Below are 24875 nucleotides of genomic sequence, written 5' to 3' on the forward strand. Positions count from 1 at the left end.
AAACTAGAGAAGAACAAACAGTGCACGTGGAGTCCCCGCCTCTTGATGGCTTTTGCTGCGGGCTAAAGTCCCATGTTGAGGTCCAAACTTCAAAAGTGGCCTCAAACTGTACCCTTTCCCTAGGAAAAGGCAGCTGTAAATATTGACTGCAGGATCAACTGTCTCTGTTGAAGCCACAGTCTGCTTCAGTTGGAGTGAGCAAGCCAGGTCACACTTAATAAAGAGCTGCTTTCGGGACGACTGGTCACCCCCAAAACACATAGACACAGTCTGCTGGGATCGGAACTGAAATTATCCTTCCCAGAATGGAGAAGATGGTGATGAAGGTTTTGATTATGTTTGTCCTTGGAACGAACTACTGGTTCCACTACTGTGCAGGTAAGGAGCTCAGGGTCAGGCCACCTGCCCTTGATGATGGAGAGCTGTCCTCATCCATGCATCCTGTCTCACTGTGTCCTCATGTGTTTATGAGTCCAGGTTTTCCCGTGTATGACTATGACCCGTCTTCCTTGAAGGAAGCTGTCAGCGCCTCCGTGGCAAAAGTGAATTCCCAGTCGCTGAGCCCCTATCTGTTTCGGGCATTCAGAAGCTCAATTAGAAGAGTAAGTGCCTGGTATGTCTTCTCTAGTCCTCTTTATACTGCTTTCTGTTTTTTTCTTGTGTCCTTTTTTGGGTTACAAGTTAAAAATTTTCCAGTTTAAAAAGATAACAGCTACTCATCTCTTTCACACTCTTTTTTTTTTTAATAGAGAAGGGATTTAATTATAATTATTGTCGTAAAGCTCTCAAAGCTACTTCGGATGACTGATTCTTCTTGCATTTTTCTTCCCTCTGGCATCATTTCCTATTTCCAGATGTTACCCTCTGTACATCCTGCTTCTGGACCCAAAGCTCCCATGGTTCCTTTTGAGATATTTTATTAAAAACTGCTTGTTTATTAGAAATGAGTCTTTTTCAAGTTCAGCAGTTCTGCTCCTAATACTTATAGGAAATAAATTCTGGCTTTTGAGCCAAAGAAATCCACTTTGCTTTGTCAATTTTGTAATAGTCTGTTTCCTGTTAGCTTGGGGAAATGGGGAAAAGATGAATTTTCATGGGCTTCCAATGACTAAGGCCGCGATTGGCAAAGAAAGAAACACAGAATTATCCTTCCAAGGAAATGAGAAACTAGCCTGCAGGTCGCCTCCCTCCTGGCTGGGCCCCAGGTGATTTCACCGTCTGCTCATCATCCCGTGCAAGGGGTGTGTTGGGGGGGTGGTGGGCAGCAGAAATACCTGCCAGAGAGTTTAGGTTAAGATGGGGGTGAGGAGCTTCTGCAAAGTTCCTGGTCCTACAAATGAGAACTCATTGCAGACAGGCCGCCTGGGAACTGCGAACTGTGGAGACATGGCCAGGGGTCCAGGCAGCGGCCGCTTCCTCGCAGAGGCCAGAAGGCCATTGCTTCCTCTCCACCTTCATGCTCACCTCTCCCATCCCTGCCGGGCACCACCTTAGCACACACCTGACTTGTCCCCTCTCCTCCTGTGAAGGGCACACAGCTCATGGTTCCATAGCTCAAGTCTCTAAATACAATACATTCATCTTGAACCAACTCCTTCATAAACTAGCTCAGCTTCTTCTTTCCAGATTCCCAGGAAATTAATTGAATTGTCCCAGTTGTCTTTTCTAATTGGGTCATAGGTCACAAAGATGATGCTTTAGCTAGCCCAGAACCAGGCTGTTGTGGCCAGACTGGGGTCACTTGGCCTGGCTGTCGTGGTACGGGAGCACGGTGAGATACGTGTGGTCAGCTGCCAGGCTAGAGGGCGAGTTCCTTCTGGAGGAGGACTGGACAGAGTGAAGAACCCCTCCGTCGTACACTAGCTGTTTGGGCTTCCAGCTGTTGCATTTAATGAAATCCACGCGTGGTGCGGGGCAATCGGTGTCCTCTTGCCAAGCTTGCAAATGAGTTTAGATTTACTTGTAATTTAGTTAGTGCTTGCTACAGAAGAAAGTTAGTAGTTAGTTAAGTGAATAAGAACATGAGGACAGGTCCCCAGAGAACCAGTTACTGACACCATGGAAATCTGGCCAGTGGAGACGAGCTAGCATGAGGTGTAGTCATCCAGAGAACATTCCAGCGCATGGGCCATCTTGGTATCAGACACCTGAGCCCAGACACACAGGCACCTGCAAAGAAACACACCTGTGTATGTGGGCGTGTGATCCTTAGTGAGAACACAGGAGGGAGATGCCCCTCCGCCTCCTGTGTGCTGCTCTGCTGTCTGGAATTCTGCCTATTCTTGTTTCTTTCCAGCCTTTTCTCACTATTCAAATTCATTGGCCAAGTTACATTCACTATGTCCCTTCCATGAAAACTTCCTTTTTTCTCCCAGTGGAGGGAAAACTCTCCTACTTTGATCTGTCCTGGTGATACATCTTTCTTCTTAGAAGTGGTTCACATTTTGCTTTATTGTATGCATTAGTCATGCCTTCTATAAACACCCTAAAGATGGCCCCAAATATGCCAATTCCCTTCATAACAGTGGCCATGAGAGATCCACTCAGAGCTAAGCAAAGTCCTCAGGAAAGAGATGAGGGAACAGATCAGATCACTGTCCCTGAGGGTACAAAACAATGCACAACATAGTAATACAAATGAGCTTGAAACATTGGGAAAAATAAGTTACTTCTCTGACAGCCGACAAAATCAGAATGAAAATAACCAGGGAAAAGGTGAAAGGGAAATCTCAGACACTGCTAGAGAAAATGTAATTTGGTAAAATTATCTTTGCAAACATGCAATTTGTTAAGCATGTTTATAAACACGTTAAACATTAAAAATAGCAAATATTTATAACATTTGATCTCATAGTTTCATTTCTAGGAGTATGTCCGAAGGAAATAAGTGGTTTGGTCATGTTTGTGTATGTGCAGGAGGTTTGGGGTAGAGTTCAGTGGGCTTAGGGCGAGGGGTCCGGCCCCGCTACTTTATCCCTGAGTTTGCTTCATAAGCCCAGTGGTTCTCGACCCCGCTGCACATCAGCATCATGTGGGAGATTGAAATACTCCTGATATCCAGGCAGGATGGTGACTAATTAAATCCCAGTCCCTGAGGGTGGGGCGCATATTCTTACATGTTTCCTGGTCATTCTAATGTGTAGTCAGGGTTAAGAACCACTGCGATTTACCAGGGACTTGGATCAAATGCTCTTGCAATTGACTGTAAGTGACTTAACTCTTGGGTTCCAAGTTTAAAAAGGATGGGAAAGCATGGGGAAATGTGACTTCAGCCACGACGATGTCCTTGTTCCCACATTGACACTAGGCACACACAGACTGTTCCCTCAATGTACGCAAGCAGAGAAAGGAAAGGTGGACACAGGCCCTGTGCTGGGGGTGAGGAACAGAGAGGCTGGACCAGACTGTGCTCCCATGGAGCTCAGATACCACTGCAGAGAGAGAGGGGAGGGAGAGGAGGGAGGGGATGAAGGGAGAATGGGGTGCAAATTCTTTAAATAAGTGAAGGTAGTCTCAGAGAGTGGGGAGTCCTGTGGAGAAAATAAAATAGGATGATGGATGGGCCCGGGCCTGGGCTGGGGTAGCTGTCTGATGGGACAGAAATCTCCACAGAGGTGCCATATTTGAGCTAAGACTCACTTAGTGACGAGAACCTCCAGCCGTGGGAGGACCTCCTGCAGGGAGTAGTTGGGAGGAGGTTTTAAATAAAGTGCAAGAAGACCTTCTAAGATCTCTGCAGCTGTTGTGTGGAGTGGGATGCCAGGAGGAAGCCCAGACAGCAACTGTGGGAAGCAGATGGTGACCTATGGCAACTGAGCCTCTTAGTGTGGGGAAGGTGAGGAGTAGATGGATTCTGGGACATTTGGGGCAAAGCCACGGAAGCTTTGGGATCCTTTATGTGTCTACGCCCATTTCTGTCCATTTTTACCTTTCCTCTTTGCACGTTTTGCTTTTTGGCTTTCTACAGTATGATAGGCAGCTATACCTGAGCTTTACTTTTTGTCCAATCATAAGGGCTTAGTTTGAAAAACCTAAATGATCTCACTTCTCTTCTTCTCCAGAGAAGCAGAGAAGAGAGAGGGACAGAGACAGAGACAGACAGAAACAGGGAGAGATTGATTTTAAAGAATTGGCCCACACTATTGTGGAGGCTTGGTAAAGCCAAAATCTGCAGGGTGGGCCAGCAGGCTGGAGACCCAGGGAAAAACTGACATTGCAGTTCAAGTCTGAAGGCCGTCAGTTGGCAGAATTTCTTCCTGCTGAGAAACAGGTCAGTCTCTGTTCTAGTCTGACCTTCAACTGATTGGATGAGGCCCACCCACATGAAGGAGGGTAATCTGCTTTCCTCAAAGTCCACCACTTTAACCTCATCCAAAAACCTCTTCACAGAAACATCCAGATCAATGTTTGACCACAGATCTGGACACTGTGGCCCAGCTAAATTGACACATAACATTAAACATTGTACTCTCCAAAACGAATTGTTATGGGTATTTTATGGCTTGTATATTTTTATTTCTTTTTGAAATAAAAAAATCAAAATATACTAATTATAAAGAGTCACAGGTTACAACAAGAAACAGAAAACCAAAAGTAACATTCATTATCCAGCCTTCTGAGACACCCACTATGAACATGTGGCAGGATGACTTTTTTGATTCTTTTCTCTTCATATGTGGGTATAAAATATATATTTTTTAAAAAACAGGACCACACTGTAACACCGATTGTAAAGGACTATGATTTATTTCAGCCGTAACCCTGGGTTTGGGATTTTCTCCAGTTGATTCCTTATGGTTGAGTATTTGGGTTGTCCCACATTTTTCAAAGAACACAGAGCAGAAAGTCACTGGCTGAAAGTGAACTCAAATGAAAAAACAGAGTTATTTGACTTTTCTCCATATTCTGGAAAGGGTGCTTAAAAGTGCTTAGAGATGCAAAAAGTTTGCAAAATCATCTCACAGTTAAAATTATCAGTACTCAAAGCCCCTGCATTTTCATCTTTTAAACTAAGCTTTTGTCCTGCCAGTTTGCTTTCATCAGGTTGCTTTAAGAAATTGTGGAAGCATGATCTGGGTGTGTGTGTGTGGGGGGGGGAGCCTGCTTGATGCTCTCTTAATTTTTTTAAGAGATTCAGGTTTAATATCTAATATGTAAAAATGATCAGTAAACAGGGTCATAAACAATGGCAAGGCTGAGTTTTTAACCCTACTTGTTTTTAGAAAACTCGGCTTGTATCAGCACTCCTCATCCTGCATCAGAAAGAGACACAAAGACGCCCCCTCCCGAGCTCGGAGCTGGCCACTACTGTCCAAAGCAAACGATCCCGTTACTCCCTTCCTGAAAATGGTCTGCGCTGCCACACTGCTGTCACCAGCTGTCTCCCCACGGGGCAGTAGGTGAATGTGTGGGTTGACTCCAATTTGCCAAAGGATGGGCTCAAGAACTCAAAGGGAAGGCGTTTTTGGAGTCTGGGGTGGGGTCGGGCAGTGGAGCCCATCTCCCTGCTGCCATCTTGTCCCTGATCCCGTGTGCTCTCCTTGTAGCAGCCATGGTGACTCAGATCTTACCTCTTAGAAGCCTCTGAGAACTTCTCATTGCAATGAGAATGAAATCAAAACTTGTTCCCATGGGCTACGGGACCATTAACTATCTGGCACACTCCTTTCCAACTTCAGGGTGTTTGGTTTTCCTCTTGTTCATTTTGCTTCACCACCACCGCTGGGCTTGTTCTGCCCCAGGACATTGGCTCTGCTTTTTCCTCACACGATGGGCTCCTTCCCATCCTTTAAGTCCCAGCTTAAATACACCTTCCTTGGGAGGATTTCTCAGGTGCCTCGTCTAAACTATCCGCTCTCCATCCCCACTGCCACGTTGTTTTTTTTGCTCCTAACCCTATAGCCATCTGGAAGGTCTTTGTTCAGTTTTCTTTACTGTGTTTGCTGTGTGGTGCCCCACCACCCTGCCCCAGGTGGAATCTAAGCTCCGTGGGGTCTTCCCTGCTGTGCTTCTGGTGCAGCACACACAGTGGGCATTTAGTAAGTCCGGAGATGTCCATGTCATCAGAACAGCACACTCATCAGGAAGTTTGGAAGGTACCCCCAGTATTCCACCCTTGGTGGAAAGGAGTGGAAAACTGTGTAATCTTGTTCATAGATCCGAACTGATCAACCGGGAAGCGGGGCTGGATAACGCTGTACAGCAGAGATGTACTTGCTACTTACTTATTTCAGGAATTATTAAGAAAGTATGGAACATTCTTTTAGGAAAATGACACTTAAAATACTTTGATTTTGCTTTGGAAATAAGTGGCTAGCTCCAAGCTCGGGATAGGGAGGTCTTTGTGTCTCTTTCTGACACAGGATGAGGAGTGCTGATACAAGCAGAGTTTTCTAAAAACAAGTAGGACTAAAAACTCAGCCTTGCCATTATTTATGACCCTGGTTATTGATAATTTTTACATATTAGATATTAAATCTGAATCTCATAAATACGTTGGCACTTAAAATTTAAGTTGATTCCAGTTATTCACGGCAGTAATATTCCATAAAGATTCTGCGAACACTGGGTTAGTGAATCCTGAGCTGTTTATCCTGGGGAAATTCAGGGTTAGGTTTCTGAGAGTCTCTGGTCACAACATTTCGGTTAACTGATGAATATGTGCCTGTTTTATGTGTGTTTCCACTTAAAGACTTATTTAATATATATGGTGATTCGTTACCATTGAGCTCACTGTACCAGCGCTGTCACTCAGACCTGAACAAAGCTCAGCTAACACATGTATTTTCTCCGTCAGGCACATCATAGCCCTCCTGTGCTTAGGAAACTAGACAGCTTGTCAGCACTAGGCTTGGGGGCCAATTTAAACAGCAAAATCACCAAGGAAAAGCACAAAAATGAGAAAACCGTGACACAAAATAGACCATGAAATTGACTTGTGTATGGTCTGGTTGCTGAGGCAAAGAGCCTGAGCATCACCTTATCTGACCCCGGTCGGGAGCATGTGCATCTGGCGACTCAAGTTCTTTGCCGCCCAGCGTGTCTTCATGAATGGCTGTGAGGGCACCCAGTACTGATTGGGGTTAGATGTACATTTTAGCAAGTAGGCAAATTTGCAAATATGGAATCTATAAATCCTGAGGATTCATCGTAAATGTAAGTCATTAGCAGCAGTGCTTAGCGTGGAGTCAGGACACCCAAGTTCTGGTCCTATTGTCTCAGTAAAGTCTTGTGAGCCTTTGGTAAAGCACTTCTTCCCCTGGTCTTCAGAATGAGGGTGTGGAACTGGGTGATTGCCACGATAATTGAAAGCTTTAGTGGTGGGGTATTCTGTCACTTTTTCTCCTTGTGCAGGGAGACACATTTCTAGCATGTGACCTTCAGAAACACATCTATGGCAAACTGATGCTTTGTTTTCATGAAGGTCAACATCCTGGATGAGGACAGCTTGACCATGGACATAGAGTTTGGCATCCGAGAGACGACGTGCAGGAGGGGTTCTGGGGAAGACCCCGCCACCTGTGACTTCCAGAGGGGCTACTACATGGTAAGAGTTGGGGGAAAGGCCACCAGGCCAGAAAACAACGTGAGGGAGCACCTGTCTTCCTACATCACCGGGATCTGATTCAAAGCCACACAGAGGGCTTGGCCACTGCCTGGCGTCTGGACACCCTGGGAGGCACCACTAACTGTGTCCACGCTGTCCCCTGGGCAGGGACGGCATGACTCAGTGGTCGAGGACTCAAGCTCTGGAGTCCACAGTCCTGAGTAATCCTGGCAAATTATTTAATCCCTGCTGCTTCAGTTTTCTGCTGTTTAAAAATAGGGATAATGATGGTTCCAGGCAAAGTGAATATGAAGAGGCCAATAGCCAAGAAAAATCCCAGAGACATTTCAAATTCTATTTTAAATGAATTTAAAATGCCAGCTGTGTTCCTGGTGCGAGGTGTACTGTTTTATAGTTGACTGTTGTATAAAATCTGTCTCCTCCACCAGCTTGGGCTCCATGGGGGTCAGGACCACAGCGTGGTCAGTTTCATCTCCCCAGTGACCAGCACATGGCCCCATGCTTGGTTAACCCCAGGGACGGGAGGCACCCCAAATTCACTGTCCGAGGCATTCTTGTTCAGATGTTCGAGGTCTCAGGGTTTTGTTACTTTATCATTGTGATGTCTGGGTCGTTACACAGGGATGTCAGTCCTGATAAGAGGACCTATTGTTTTGTTGTTTCGTGAGAGTTTTCGCTGTGGCTCTGTTTCACAAAGGTCCCAAACCCAGGTGTCACTAGCATTTGTTTCTAACGAAATCTGAGGCCAAGGGAGAGCAGGGTCCTTGGGAGATCTTCCCATTTCTTGTTGTTCAAAAGGGAAACCATTCAAGGGAACCCACTCAGTGCTCAGGAAGGGAACATTTGATTTCCCTCAGGGCTTGTAATGTAGCAAAAGCCTAAGAGATATTTAAATCATCATTTGTGTCAGCTTAGGTCTTGAGAAATTTTCATTTTGGAAAAATGAAATGTCTCTGTGAATTTTTCCTGTCTGTCTGCATCATTGCGTCAAGCCCTATGGTGTTGCCTGATTTCTTAGATAGGTCCTAACCATTTCTACCAGCTGTCGGGCATAGAACTCACTGTTTCCCCTTTTCCAGCCGGCGGCTGTTTGCAGAAGCACCGTGCGGGTGTCTGCTGAGCAGGTGCAGGACGTGTGGGTTCGCTGCCACTGGTCCTCCAGCTCCGAGTCTAACAGCAGTGAAGAGGTAAGTGCAGGGGCTCGGCATCCTTTGGGACAGCACCTACCTCTTAGGGTCTGTGTGGGTCTGTGGTAGGCAGGCCGGTGTGATAGAGTAGCTGGAGCATCACTCAGTTATAGCTCTGCTTACTCAGCTGGCATCTCCCTTTTACACCTGCAATCTCATGTTCAATATCCCTTACTTCTTCCAATTCTCTCTCTTTTTCTAAGATTTAGGATATGAGCTTAAAGTAACAATGAGCAAATCTTCAAAGTTTTAGATCTAAGTATGCATCTCACTGCCTCTGTGGTTTAGTGGAATGAAGAGGAGAATTTTTGATACATCAGTGTTCATTTACCAGCTCTGCAACCTAGGTCAGGATATTTAATCTCCATGATCTGAAGCTTCTTCATCTGTTAAATGCCAGTAATAGAGACCACCCGATAGGATATTGAGAAAACCAAGTAAATCGATGGACGTGAAAGATCTGGTCCAGAATCTGGTACGTAATAGCTGCTTGGTAAATGGCAGGACACATCTTTTTTCCTTCAAGTTCACTGATATTCATCTGCAATAATACTGTGAAATCAGTAATACATACATTTCTGACTTAGAATTATATTACTTATTCGTCTGTGTATTGACTGCTTTCCTTACGGGGATGTACATCAAATGAGGGCAGGGAATGTTTGTTTTGTCATCTAGGACAATGTTTGATACAGGATAAATGTTCAGTCAATACTTGAATGAATACAAGAAAAATGAGGAAGAAATTGTCAGGAATATGATATGAGGAGGAAGCTTCTAGACTCTAATTTGGGATAAAAACATAACCATTAAGTTATTTGTTTATTCATAATGGATAATATCTTTGACTGCTACTTAAAAAATGTTTCTACCATTATACAGCCAAATCTGTCCAATGATATCTTTCTCTATGTATATTTTTATTAAATTTTCAAGATTTAAATCTGTAGTGAAAATTACATGAAAAGAGCATACAATTTCAACTTCAAGAATTACACATAAAAGTAATGTTCCTCTATTATGAACATACCCAGGACTTACATATTTTATATGGAAGTCCATTTTAGAATTAGGAAGGAGTGAGAAACTCCTGTTACAGGGGTGTTTTCACTGTTGGAAGGAGAATTCTGCAAAAGTGTTCAGTTGAGCATAAGGTTATTGATCAATCTCGTTCTCACGGGCAACATTTGAGGGTCAATCCCCAGGGGATTTCTGGATCCTATCTCCTTAATGCTAGTTCAGGTACCCAGGGCCTCGACTCCAGTAAAGTATCCAGGAAGTGAGGTGTGCTTCACAGCTGACACAGTGGTGCACACCTGGCCAAGCTAACCCAGAAGTGACAGGGACCAAGCATCATGTCACAAGCATTTTGTGCATATTGATTTTGTGGTTTATATGGGGGAAGCTAGGAGACAGTGGAGAGCAAGAGAAGCACTGCTCTGGCTCTTGTGGGATTTGTGGATGAGTCTGGGGGTGTCCATTAAGCAGGGGTTACCCTGACTACCAGGCAAGCTTTCAGGAGCTCGTAGCAAGAGGATGCAATACTGTGTGGGGTCAGAGCGAGCTTTCCCCGGGGGGCTGGAGGGTGGGTGACCTCAGGACAAAGGGCACAGGGTGTGGAGGGGAAGGATGAGGAGATTCCCAGCACAGGGGAGAGCATGGCAGAGTTCCCTGATGTGTGAGGGAAGCTAAGCTGATGGGTAGAAATGGACAGAAATCCATCATGACTGGGAGAAAAATATGAGAAGAGAGGCATAATGGTGGGGCTGGAGAGGACACCAGCCTGGTCAAGGTGGACCTCATGGGTCATGTCAAGGATCCTTGGCTTGGGGCTATTCAAGGGTTATAAGTAGGGCAGTGACAGAATAGATGAAGAACAAACTGGAACTAGGTAAGAATGGATGGGGGCACTGGGAGGCTGGAAGGGCAGGTGAGAGAGAGTGCCAAATAGAGCTAGGAGTTAGTGGTGAATGTCGAGAGAAATGGATGCCTGTTCTTCTATGACCTTTAACACATTAGAAGTTAATAAGTGACCCCCTAATTTAACCCCTCTTCCATCTCTGATTTGGAAAGTTGATTCTGATTGTTTGCACAACCCACAAACCTATTGCAACTTTCTAACTGCAGACTGAAGACTACTCACTTTTCTTCCAGTCCCAAGTTTTGTAAGAAGACTCTGATACTAAGTTAAGTTAGTCCCGGAAACAAACAAGATTTTAAAATAAACTCCCAGGTTGCTTTGCCTCAAAGACTAAGAGATCATAAAGAATTATGAGCAAAGAAAAAATTCCTTAAATTAAAGGATTCTGCAATTCGAAAGAAAGAGAAGAAAGCAGATGGAGATTTAAAGTAATTCCTGGCAACTCTAAAATAGATTTCTTACATGAAACAGAAAAAAAAATTAGACGACAGCTGTTAACCATTTTCAGTGAAATAAATGATGATACTACAAACATGAAAGACAATTGACTGGAATGAATTTAGACACAGAACAAATAAATCATTGTTGGAAGTAGGGAATAAAAGAAAGAAAACTGAAAAACAATATCCCAGAGCAATGAACATAAAGGCCACTTGAAAAACATATGTAGATAGTAAAAGAATTTCCAGAGAAAGGAATATAATGTGAAGAAAGATGGAAGCCATGGAGAATAAGATCAAACATCCTAATTATTATGAAATAGGACTTAGCTCAAATGGAAAATATCTGGTAAGCATACAACGAGAGAAATTGTCTCTAGTACAAAAACATTCCGGTTTTCCACTACATAATTTTAATAAGTATAAATGCTTTGTAAAAAGATTTGAACAAATAAATTTCTAAAATTGTTAATATTCTCCTCTCTTAACCAAATAAATATTTAAATTATGGGCAGTTTTTATTTTTACTTTTTTAATTTTGAAAAAGATGTATGTAGAGGATAAACGATTTCTGTATGGCACTTCAGTCAACCACACGATGAAATGCTAACATCTGTAGGATGATGAATGGCCTAGATTTTGGACATATCCTTCTGATTTCAAGTGGACGGGATGAGGTTTGGCTAGAGTTTCAGCCATGAGACCCAAAACAGTGCAAAAGGAGAAACTGAGGAAGAGTGAACAGGAATTCTGAACTCGGGGGAGGAGAGTTACAGGCATTTCATTTATTTACTCTCTCCCATTTCAAATGATAGAAACTCAACTAGAAGTGGCCTAAGCCAAAATGAGATAATGCCTGGCTCACGTTCCTGGAAAGGAGAGGGAGGAGTTGTCCCCTTGGACAACTCAATCTAGTGACTGTCAACACTATCTGGGCCACGTTCATTTTTTTCCTTCTCTGTCCCTCCTCCCCTTACTGCAAATGAGTTTTCTCCTTGTAGCAGGAGGCAAGACTACAAGCTACTCCAGATTCATATCGTCTAAACTTAGGAGGAAACAGAGCATTTCTCTCTAGCTCCAGCTGGAGATACCTCTTGGTATTATTCCCGTTGTCATGTGTCCCCCCCCCCCTTTTTTTAAAATAACACTGTTATTGAAATATATTGGGTTGGCCAAAAATTTCGTTCGGGTTTTTCCATACGATGTTACAGAAGAAGCCGAATGAACTTTTTAGCCAACTCAATAATTCACAGACCATACAATTCACCCCTTTCATGTGTACAGTTCAGTGGTTTTTAGTATACTCATAAGGCTGTACAACTCTCATCACTATCTAAATCCTGAACACTTCGTCATCCAGAAAAGAAACCCTAAGACCCCTTACCCTGTTCCTCATTCTCTCCAGCCCTTAGTAACCACTAATCTACTTTCTTTGTCTATAGATTTACCTTTTCCAGCCATTTCATATAAATAGAAACATACAATATGTGTTCTTTTGTGACTGGTTTATATTAGTTAGCATGTTTGGAGGTTCATACATGTTATAGCATGTATCAGTACTTTTCATTGTCGAATAATAATCCATTGTATGGATAAACCACATTTAATTTATCCATTCATTAGTTGATCAAAATGGGGGTTGTTTCTACTTTTTTTAATACATATCTTTTTTAAAAATTATTTATTTATTTATTTATTTATTTATTTATTTGGTTGCACTGAGTCTTGGTTGCAGCTGGTGGGCTCCTTAGTTGCGACATGAGAACTCTTAGTTGCGGCATGCAACATCAAATTCCCTGAGCAGGGACTGAACCCAGGCCCCCTGCATTGGGAGCGTGGAGTCTTAACCACTGCGCCACTGGGGAAGTCCCTGTTTCTACTTTTTGACTACTGTAAATAATGATGCTGTGAGCATTCATGTGCAAGTTTTTGTGTGGGCATATATTTTTATTTATCTTGGGTATTTACCTGTGAGTGTAATTTCTGGGGCGTAAAGTAACTCTATGTGTAACTTTTTGAGAAACTGCCAAGCTGTTTTCCATAATAGCTGTACCATGTTACATTCCCACCAGCAATGTATGAGGGTTCCAGTTTCTACACATCCTTATGAATACTTATTATTGTCTGTCTTTTTAATTTTAGCCATTCTAGTGGGTGTGAAGTGGTGCATCATTATTGTTTTGATTTGCATTTTCCTAATGAGCAATGATTGACTATTTGTATATATTCTTTGGAAAAATGGCTACTCAAATCCTCTGTCGGAATTCCCTGGCGGTCTAGTGGTTGGGACTCCGCGATTTCACTGCCACCGAGGGCGCAGGTTTGATCCCTGGTTGGGAAACTAAGATCCTGCAAGCTGTGCAAAGTGGCCAAAAAAGAAAAAAATTTCCTTTGCCAAATTTTAAATTGGCTTATTTGTCTTTTTTTGTTGAGTAGAAAGACTTCTTTATATATTTTGTATATAAGTTCCATATCAGATACACAATTTGCAGATATTTTCTCCCATCTGTGAGGCTTTTTTTTTACTTTCTTTATGGTGCACTTTGAAGAACAAAAGTTTTAAAGTTTAATGAAGTCCAGTTGATCCATTTTTTTCTTTTGTTGTTTGTGTGATTCTTACATTTAGATCCATGGTCCATTTTGATTAGGAAGGGGTCCAGCCTCAGTCTTTTGCATGTGGATATCCAGTTGTCTCAGCACCATTTATTGAAAAGATTATTCTTTCCCCCACTAAACTGTGCTGCCTGCTAGACCAATCACTCTGACAAAAGCCAGCAGGCTAACTGACTCTTCACGATGGAGAGGGTAACAGGTAGGTCGCCCAGACACCTGGTAGAAAGGTTGTGAGTCACGCAGCCACCTTACTTTGTGACTATGGGCTTTCAGTGGCTTCATGAAGACTACTTTTTGTTTTTTTTTAATTGAACACATATGGGGACTTCATAGAGAGAAAACTCACAGATTTGACCTAAACAGAGTTGATTTGCAAGTCCATATAACGAGGTTCCATCTTTCTCATCCACAACAATTGGGGGTCATTTTGAGTCTAGTGGAAACGTTTTTAGACAATTTAAACTTCATGTAAGTTGTGTTTCCCCACATGCCTTTTTAGACATATATGTTCAATACCATATAAAGTTATTTAATGTAATGTATTGCCTTATTTCATTAAAAATAAATTATATAATACATCTGAGTCCTCCTGATAATATTTGCATATTTTGCAGTGTCCTTCTTTTTTCTCTCTTTCATGTGCTGATACATACTAATGCCGACATTTACTTAGATGGTTTTGGGGGATATCTTGGGATCCTCTACATCAAGAAACAATTATCTGCTTGGTAAGTTGAGATCTGTTCTTTTTAATATACATATATATATATATATTTTGTGAATCAACTTCATACTGAAGTTATCAGGGAGTCATTTAAAATGAGAAATATCTGTACATAAGCTTTGAACAATTACAGAAATCACAGAAAATAAACATTTGCTTTTGCTCCTTTCTTAACAGTAAGCAATAATGTTACAACTCTTCATTTAGGCAGCTCTATATTTATGCAGAACCTTTCCATCTATGATTGCATTTCATGTCCCAACATCTCTGCCAGTTAGGCAGGACAGGTGTTGGTTTTTACCATAAGAGGGTCCCCCAGCTTCAGCATGATAGTTCCCTCCTGGGTGCATGACCAGTTTTAGGAACCAGGTATGCAACAATGTGGAGGTGGAAGGATCTGGACTAAACCTCATCTGACTGGCTGGGGCTGAATTCTGTAATCCTCCAGCCATAAGACCAGAGGTGACCATCCCGTTAAGAATCTTGCTTCAGGGAGGGAGGGCTTTCTTTTTTTTCCCTTCTTAAGTGGTCTCTCATTTGAAGTGGGATTGAGTTAGTGTTCTATGGCTTAGGAAACATTTCTACCTATTGGTAAAATAGGTAAATAGGAGGATTTTTTTCTATTGGAGCTGATGACAGCAAAACTCTTTGGTGATCTCTCACTGCTTCCTTGCTGGAAAAGCGTATTTGTGGCATCAGTAATAAAGTCATAGAACATTCCAGAAGTGGGCAGAGGGGGCCTGCCTTATGACTGGTACTACGTTACAGGTCTCACTCCTGACATATCAAGAAGTGAGCCATTTTATGAACGGTCACTTAGTAAGTGGTCCTGTTTTCTTCTGTAGGACACCAAACACATCCTTTTCTGATCAAGCCAGACTCTGCTGAACTCATGTCATAAGAGATAAACCCCTGAAATGCAAAATATTTTAAGGGAAAATGAAAAAATAAAAGAACAGTCCTTCATAAACCAGCTTTGTAAATCATTGAAAAGCTAACTTTGAGGCATCAAAACTCACTTAAAATTTGTCAGGAATCAAAATATCAAATCTAGCTGAGGAAATCAGCACTCACCTGCCTCCTGTCCCAATCTGGAGCATTTTCTGAAAAACCCAAACTCTTTTCAACTTCTTTTTGCCCTCCAACCTCAACTGTGCTTTTCAGCAAGCAGACAGAGCTAACAGTTATTTAGTTTCTCCCTTTTACCATCACTTTTCTCATTTAACCCTCATGACAACACTGTAAACAAGGTGTATTACCTGCTCACACAGAAGAAATGAGTAACAACTCAGGTTGTTTGCTGTAGACACAAAATACTAACTCTCTACTAATTGCTTGACAGTTTTCTCCTTCAACTTCACAGCCATCTTGAGAGGCAGCACTATGTTCCTTCCCATTTTGTAGATGGGCAAACTGAGGTTTAATGAGTTTCTGTAACTAGTCCAAGGCTACACGGCCAATGTAGGAGTTTGATCCAGGTAGGGAGGGGCAGAGACAGGACTTAGAGACAGATCTGTCAGACTCTAAAGCCTCTGTTTTTTTCATGCTGCTTTACAGAAGAGTTGTGAAATTTACCCTCTGATCGGAGTTCTCCATTAAAATGAATAACACAGATATTAATGTTTCATTGAGCTCAGTGTCTGACCATCCTTAGGCTTTTTCCTAATTTATTTGAAGTACTAAGCTTACAATCTGAGGCTTGCTTAAAAAAAGGCCTGAGTTTAGACTTCCTCCAATGTGCCACTTTGGGAGAAATATAGTTATTCTAACAATGTGACCACTGCTGAGAACATTTTTGAACAATTTTTTTAGGAATTACCTTCCGAGTCTAGGGCTCATTCTTTTGAATCTCTGTAGTGATGGAAAACATGTGCTCTTGGGTTTAATTTTGGAAGTAAATTCAGTTAATCAGATTAATAACCAACTTGGGTGCATTAGTCATCTATTGCTGTGTGTCAAATTACCACAAAACTTAGCAGCTTAAAACAACGAACATTTATTGTCTCACAGTTTCCGAGGGTCAGGAACCTGGAACTAGCCTAGCTGGGTGTTTCTGGCTCAGGGTCTCTAAAATGTTGTAGAGAAGATGTTGACTGTGGCTATGATCTCATCTGAAGGCTTAGCTGGGACTGAGGGATCCACTTCCAAGGTTACTCACATGGTGGTTGACAGGCCTCAATTCTTCAGGGGCTATTGGAATGAGGCCTTTGGTTTCCTACCATATGGGCCTTTCCACTGGGCTGTCTGAATGTCCTCAAAACATGATAGCTGGCTTCTGCCAGAGAACATGATGCAAGAGAGAGAGAGAGAGAGAGAAAGAGAGGAGAATGAGCAAGCAAAAGAGCACCCAAGACAGAAGGCACAGTCTTTTATTACCTAATTTTGAAAGAGATATAGCATCACTTCTGCATATTTTATTAATTAATCACGCAGTCCAACCCTGGTCCTATGTGGGAGGGGAATACCCAGGAGTGTGACTACCAGCAGGCCCTCTCTGAGGCTGGCTACCACACTGAGAAAATGTCATTTGGGACAAAAAACATATTATATGGATATAAATTAATGCGACTGATCCTTTTTATATTCCTTGGAAGGTAATTCCAGAGCTGACTTCTAAAAACATTTTGGGCATTGGGACCTTCATTGATGCAGAGGTGCAGCTATCTCAGAGACTGCTTAGGACATGACAATTCAATTTAATTCAACAAATGTGTGTGACAAGCCCTGGGCAGATCCCTCGGAGGACTGAAAGATAAATGTGACAGTCTCTGCCCTCGAGGCCGTATGGCAGTGGGTTCAAGTGTCACACCGTGCAGGCAAGCGTGAGGAAGAACTTGATAAGCAAGATGAGGTCATGGTGTTCTTGGGTAGCCTCTTGGCAGGAGGGGCTCTGGTGGTGCTGGTCACAGCCTTTCTCATTAATTTATAGTCACACAGTCCATGTTGTCTTAGATTTTGATGTGAATGACAGAGCCTGTATATCCCCTTTCTATCTTCAGAGATCATGAGAAGGGGCTTTCCTCCCGGAAATAGAAGGAACCTGAACCTGTGGCCCAGAGCAAGAATAAACACTGGCTTTGAGTGACAGCCTTGAGGTAAGGGGACACAGCTAAAAACAAGTGTATTTAGAGATAGAAGCTACCAGCGGGGGGGTTGGAGGATGGGGATGTCTTAGAGTTGCTGTTCCCACACCTCCAACGTCTGGAGTCTGCTCTTCAGCTCCTGTCTGGCCTCCCACCTTTTCTTCTCTCCTCCCAGATACTGATCCTCGACTGTCTCTTCATTCTTGCACCCTCAATCTTTTTCCTGTAGCTTTTTTTTTTTTTTTTCGCTGTACGCAGGCCTCTCACTGTTGTGGCCTCTCCCGTTGCGGAGCACAGGCTCCGGATGCGCAGGCTCAGCGGCCATGGCTCACGGGCCCAGTCGCTCTGCGGCATGTGGGATCCTCCCGGACCGGGGCACAAACCCGCGTCTCCTGCATCGGCAGGCGGACTCTCAACCACTGTGCCACTAGGGAAGCCCTCCCGTGGCTTTTATATGTGCTGTTGTTGATGTGATCAAATTTCTCTACTCTGAGAACAAACAACAAACCACAAACAGAACAGCACCCTTTCTTTGACCCAGTCTCCCCATCTCAACAGCTGCCTTCCCTCCCTACTTCCTTCTCTGCTAAGCGTCTTGACAAAATTGTGGTCTATGACTCCTGCCCCTACCTCCCCACTTCCCATTCACTTTTCTGCTTTTTGCAAACTGGATAGTGATCTTTCAGATCTGTAGCATCTAATCTGCCTTCCTTTTCTTGATCAGTCATTTCAATCCTGGTGACCATTTGTCTTGTCTCCTTTGCCCAGTCCTTTCCTTCTTCTCTAGATTACGGTCATCTATTCCACTTGCCTGCTTTGATCACTGATGTACAGTTGCTTCCAAACACACATTCCTCACCTTACTCTATCCCGAGATCCAGGCTCTTACATCACCTGCCCACTGGAGGCAGTTGCAGTGAGCACCCCTGAGCTCCTGAAGCTCAACTAGCCTCCTCTTCAGCTCCCTGTCTTCATAGAAGGCATCAGCATCCACTGAATTTTCTCCAGCGCAAAATTTTAGAGTAGCATTGGCTCTTTTTAAAACTTTTTATTGAAGTATAGTTAATTTACAATGTGAGTTAGCTTCAGGTGTACAGCAAAGTGATTCAGTTTATATATATATATACATATACATATATTCTTTTTTGATTCTTTCCCATTATACGTTATTACAGTCATTGGCCCTTCATTACTCTTCGTCTTCTCCCAACATCCACAGGGCTCCACACATTTTCTCTGGCTTTAGCCCATCATTTCATCACTGTCACCACTGACCTGTTGCCTGAGATCTTGCCTCAGGTCCTGATTCCACGCAGTTCACCTTGCACGCTGCCCTCAGGTTTATCTGGAAATGCAGAGCAGACTCTGATCCTTCTCCATTTAACCCCCTAAGGCTCACTTCATTTATATAGCAAAGCAGAGGCAGACCCTGAACCAGGAGGAAGAACAGCCCATTTGCCCAAGTGCTGGAGGCTGAGTCCTGGTTTTGCAAACCCACACTGAGCACCACTTCCTCATGCATATATAAATCCGCAGCTACTAGGGACTGGAGCAAAGGCAGCTCTGTCTTTTTAAAGGCTCCCAAGTATTAAAGGAACATGATGAAAGGCACATTTAAAAGGTTACTTTGGATGTAATTATAGATATGGATTCAGTGTACATTCATTTTTACATACACACACACAAGTTAATCATGAAGCTTGGGCTTTCACGGGTTTTACAGTTTACATAACACTGTATGCCTTCAGGATAAAGTCCAAACTCCCTAGCGTGGCCTGCAAAGGCCTTCGTGATCCGGCCCCTGCCCACTTCTCCAGCCTCATCTCTCCCAAGGCCACCAGCCCTGAAGCTCCCGCAAAACTGAAATACCTGCAGTTCCTCCTGCTCAGACCTCTACCTGGAACATCCACCTGGCTAATTCCTCCTCCTCACTTACATCTCAACTCAGCGTTTCTTCCCCAAGGGGTCTCCGCACGTCAGAGATACATCCCTTTATGACTTCCCTAAAGTCCTCATCACAGGGCGTCGCAATTACCTATTTCCTCTCTGCTCCATCTGGCTCCACCAGGGCCCCCCGAGGCGAGGAGAGAGACAATTTCTGTCACCAGCATCTCCCATGGCCCCGCACAGAGCCAGGCACCCAGCAAGCATTCTGGAAGTATTTTTTTGTGAGTGGATGACAGACTCTCACTTTGGGTTCTTGAGCTTCTGTGATCAAAAAATTCAGCCAAGCCTAGTATGATAAATTTTTAACCCTGGAATTTGAAAGAGGTCAACTGACATTTTACTAAAATCGAAGGGAAATTTACCAGTGAGGCTGTGTTGGATAAAAGATGCAAATGGTAGGTTTTCTTTTGAATCTATACACACCCTAAAAATAAAAACCAGCTTCAGGCTGAAATCAAGAAAGTACTCATTACAAAGAAACAGACTCATCATATTCTTTTTTTATAAACTTAAATCATTTCTTTTTGCTTTACAGAACATCCTCAGCAGGAGAAAATAGAATTCTTAGTGGACTGGCTGTATGTTATTTATTAATGATTATATTGCATACATATATATATGCATATATAAACATATATATGTATGTGTATATATATACATACATCCCAATATATATATATTGGGATGTATGTATATATATATACATTGGGATATATACATTGGGATATATATATTGGGATATATATCCCAATATAAATTTATGATCTGACTTCTGTAAAGAAATTGATCACTTAAAAAAATGTCTCCTTAAAGGCAGCACAGACTAAAGACCAAACACTGCCACCCTGGCCTGGACATTGACCTTGATGTCCCAGTTATATCCCTGCCCTCCCCTGACCCTCAGCTGGGCAGGTTTCCACACTGTGCTCTGAGTTTCCTAGAATCCTATGATAAGGCCAGCATAGGGGGTCCGGTGAAGAGGCCAATCCACTGTGTCTAGAATCCGTTTCCAAGCTTTCTCTGCTACTTAGGAGATGGGAGAGTGACGTAGTCCCTAAAGTCTCGGGCTCAGTTCTTCAAAGATTTATGATTATTATTTTATTTGCTTTTGTTCCTGCTAGACAATGAGCTCTTTTAGTATATGTTACCTTGTCATCTTTATTATTTTAGTTTAATAACATGAAAAATACCGTTAATAATATGTCTATACTAAGTTATTAATACAATACCATTGTCTAGTTCCTAATGCTAAAAATAGTGCCTAGACTATAATAAGGGTTCCCTCGGGTTGAAAGGAAGGAATGAACCGATGTGGGAACAAGTTCAGGACAACTCTTTTCAAACTGTGGATGACATGCTTCCAGTGGGGAACTTTCTGAAGGCAGAGACTTTGGTTCATCGAGAATCATAGAATCCTCAGAGCTTAGCTCAGTTTCTGCAACAAATTAGGAGCTGAGGAAGTATTTTTGTAATTTAACAACCACTGTTCTAGGATTCTTTCAGATTGCTAGAAAATCATTTAATATGTGGGTGTGGGTAGTGAAAGGGAGTATTTAAACAAAGAGGTCTGAGATTTTTTTTCTTATTTGCTACCCTAAAATAGGAACAGGGGAAAATCAGGTCCCAGCTCTCATGTCGAAAGAAATCTGTTTGAGAGTTTCACACTTTCTTGATCTTTATAGCTGGCCTAGTTCTGACTTTTGCATGACGTAGTGGTCTGAAGACCACAAACCACACTGCCGTCACCCAAACCACAGCAGCGTGAGTGATACTCTTTCCTTTTTGTTGCAATCATTATTTAGTGTGGAATTCCTATGCTATATGTCCAAAAGCAGCAGTTCTTAGAGAGGTCTTTTGTCAATAACTGCATGGTGAAAAGAATCAGTCTCCTGATTTTATCAATCTGTCCAAAAAATATTCATCGAATCCCCACTTCGTGCCTCTCCCTGCACCCATGAAGATCAGAACTCTTAAGGGTGCCTGGGTCTGTGTTTGGACCTTCCACCTACGTTGCCTTATATAAATCTTGCAACCATCTAAGTGAAGTTTTATCACTATATCTCTGTTTTGTAGATGAGGAAGCTAAGGCCTTGGAGGCCCCTCCTCTCAGAGCTGGTGCTGGTTTAGGATTAACTCCCGATGTCTGTCTGCCCCCAAAGCACCTCTTTTTCTTCCTGTATTACTTGACCTCATGTCAATATCTACACATTTAGAAAATAGCACAAGAGGGCAAAACCTCAGGGATCATTTGTTTAAGAAACATTTGTCATGTGTTGGGTGAAGCACCTATGGAGTAAAACACACCTGGAAGGCAAAAACCTGAATTGACTGGCAATGTTAACAGCATACCTACCCGCCAGCAACCATGTAGGGGAGTGACCCTAAAACCTGGGCCTCTTCGGTGAGCCTGTTGAGTGATTTCAGTATTCAGAAATGAAGCTTATTAGTCACAACCTCTTGTCATGATCTTCCATGACAGCCCACCCACTGGGGAAGCCAGACACTCACCCTGCCCCCCACACATAAGACAGACAAGCCCAGCCAGCACCCAGAGGTGGAAAGCCGGCGTGTGTGGCTGGATTTTCTCACACGCTGCTCTGAGGCTCCTTCACTGCCCATGCCTACCAATTGCCCCACCAAGTACAGTGCGTTCCCATTACTCACAGTAGCGATGTTCTATAAAGTGGCTGCAGATGCTGAATCAGCAAATCCTGAACCATTGCTCCTGTGGTAAATACAGGGTTAGGTTCCTACCAGCCTTTGGTCACATTTTGTCCAGTAATCAGTAGGCTTGTTTTATGTGTGTGTCTGTTGAAAGACGTCTTATTTAATACATATGGTTGATTCATTAATACTGAACTCACAGCCAGTGGCACTGTCACTCGTGCCTGAGGGAAGCTTATCTCATGGATGTATTTTCTCCGCAAGTCACATCACAGCCTTCTCACGCTCAGGACATGGGAGCACTTCAGGACTACACGTGGGGGCCATTTTAAACAGCAAAATCAGCAAGAAAAAGTACAGACATGCAAAAATCATGGCACTAAGTAGGCCGCAAAAGGACACTTGTTTACAACATGGGAGCAGAGACGGGGGCAGATGGCCTTGAATGAGCTCGCTTGGGAATGTGGGCAGATTTCTGTCACTCTGTGAACATCCTAGAATGACTCAGAAGCACCAGGAGTATTGATGTGGAGGTTACAAGTAAATATTAGCAAGTAGACAAATCTCTGGGAATGATGAGGATCTACTGTACAATGGGCTCCCTACCCGTGGTTTATCCCTAGTTTCTCTGTAATCCCTCTTGTTCCTTTCCATCTGGCTCTGTTCTGCTCTGTATCTGCCCTTTGTTCCTGCCTGGTCCCTGTCCACCCCTTGCCTGATCATCCTCATGACAGAATTTGACGCTGATGAGAGCACCCTTCTTCCCTGAAGTCCTCTGGCCTCTGAGACATGGCCTCCTTGGCCCTCCTCTTGGTCAAGATATCTCTGTTCTTCGCAGATCTCTTTTCTTCCACCCGCTCCTCGAATGGTGGTGATGGTCACCAGGGCTCTAGCCTTGTCTCTCCCTCCACTCGCTGTCCTCCCTCTCCCAGGTCATCCCAGGCACCCCAGGGCTTTGAGGCCCACGTGTCTGGGGACTATGAACACACTGTCCCTCTCACCTGAACTCCAGGTTTGATTAAACAGCACCGGGATATTCCACAACATCCTCAGAATGGAGTTCTTCCCTTCGGAACTTACTCTTCCTCCTGAATCCAACTCAGCTTCCAGTTACGCAGACCAGACACGGATTTGTCTTGGACCCCCTCCCTACCGTCATTCAGCTACCACTGTGTTCTGCCTGCCGGTCCTTCCTTTGAAGTGTTTCTTGGCTCTGACCCTCCTCACCATGTTCTGGCCTCATCACTCTAGCCTGGGGTGGTCAGCATCTTCCTGATGGTCTCAAAAGCCACCTCTGTACTGTCACCAGAGTTATCTTCACATCAGTCCTTACAGGTCAAAGTCCTGACCACCTGGGAGGTGGAATCTAAACTCACTAGTGACTTGGGACACGAGAAATCGGGCACGCCCCGCAACGGTAGGCTCCCTGTCTGTGTCCCTGGTTTCTCTTGGTCTTTGCTTCACATGGAAGACTCACACGGCTGACTGCTCCATGGTCCCCAGTCTGGGTCTGACCTTCACTCCCAGGCCCAGTAACCCTGCCTCCCAGCTTGTGCTTGGAGTCTAGCTCACACGTCTTCTGCAGAAACCTTTTTCCTCGAGGTCTCCTGCACATGGGAATCTGGAATTGCGTTTACCATTCTGTCCTCTGACTGCCTCTGTCTTCTCTACTTGCCTGTGATTTCTGTCTTCTTCTTCTGGAGATTGGGGCTATGCCTTATTCATCTTCATAAACCCCAGTGGATACTCAATGCACACATGTTTATTGAATGGACGAATAAGACAGATGAATGAGTGAATGAATGAATAGTCCTACCTCCAACACCAGCCCTCAAAAGACCACAGCTACAGCCAGTCTCTTCTTAAGTGGCTTGACTGATTCCCTCCCTCACAACCTCCCACCACCAGCACCTTCTTAGACCAGACTGAGTCCGGGATCTGGCTGCAACCTTTCCTCGGGGAACCTCTGACCCTTCCCTTTTTGAGACTTGACCTTCCTTTCTGGGCCTTCATCTCCATTCCCTGGACTCCATTACCTCCTCTTCTCCCTGCAGGCGTCTCTCACCCTTTTCCTTGTTCAAGGAGCTGGCTGCTTTGCATAGTTGCTCTAGTCTCTGGTGCCCTCTTGGATTCCTTTTTGAATAACGCCCAGGAATCCTGGGCCCTGGGCCTCCATAGTAAGAGTGTGAAATGCATGCCACAGGGTCTAATCCTCCCCTTCTTTCTTTTAACAGCAAAATGCATTGGAAGGAATAGAAGTTCCAGTGAAGAAAGATACTTTACAAATTGTGTGATTTTTCCTTTGATCAGTTCCAGTCGATAATAAATGGCTTACTTTTCCTCTTTCTTTCATCGCTTGATCTTTTCTTTTCTTTTTTTTTAATAGGAGTAACTCTCACATTTTTAGATGAGAAGCTAATGCCATGAGGAGAGTTCACTCAGTGTCTCTGCCCACGGGCCCGCTGACCCCCAAGGAAAGGCAGTGCCGGGCTGAGCTAGCGCAAGGTGGCGGTGCTCAGGGAGGGGACTGGCTGGAACAATCCCCATGTACATGCTGACATCACAAATCAGAGTGTTCTGTTGCCAGATACGCGACCTGACAGACTCCTGCTTCAGGTCCCATGACTATCACGAGGCAAAGACTGAACTGTGCAGGCTTAGTGTTTGTTTAATCCTATTCTCTGCCTCCAGAATAAAGTGACAGGAATGTGTTAGCCCAAATGTTTGGG

At 43.6% G+C, this 24875-nt stretch overlaps 1 protein-coding gene across 1 annotated transcript; it reads left to right on the top strand.

Moving 5' to 3' along the window:
• The first annotated feature begins 118 nt into the window (after positions 1 to 118).
• SPP2 (secreted phosphoprotein 2) lies at positions 119 to 24495 on the top strand. The gene is made up of 7 exons (XM_081242392.1): positions 119 to 378; positions 478 to 602; positions 7424 to 7546; positions 8647 to 8754; positions 14402 to 14456; positions 17452 to 17547; positions 24381 to 24495. The coding sequence occupies exons 1-6, from the start codon at positions 306 to 308 to the stop codon at positions 17535 to 17537; spliced, it is 570 nt and encodes a 189-aa protein (XP_081098518.1). The 5' UTR covers positions 119 to 305; the 3' UTR covers positions 17538 to 17547; positions 24381 to 24495.
• The last annotated feature ends 380 nt before the right edge of the window (positions 24496 to 24875 follow it).

This window comes from Mesoplodon bidens (genome assembly GCF_964165515.1).
Source record: "Mesoplodon bidens genome assembly, chromosome: 8".
NCBI lineage: Eukaryota > Metazoa > Chordata > Mammalia > Artiodactyla > Ziphiidae > Mesoplodon > Mesoplodon bidens.

Bases quoted from the DNA above. Each gene is read 5' to 3' on its own strand.
- SPP2 (XM_081242392.1), top strand. From the start codon at position 306: ATGGAGAAGATGGTGATGAAGGTTTTGATTATGTTTGTCCTTGGAACG. The intron at 379-477 runs GTAAGGAGCTCA...TTATGAGTCCAG, and splicing joins CTGGTTCCACTACTGTGCAG to GTTTTCCCGTGTATGACTAT. The intron at 7,547-8,646 runs GTAAGAGTTGGG...CCCCTTTTCCAG, and splicing joins TCCAGAGGGGCTACTACATG to CCGGCGGCTGTTTGCAGAAG.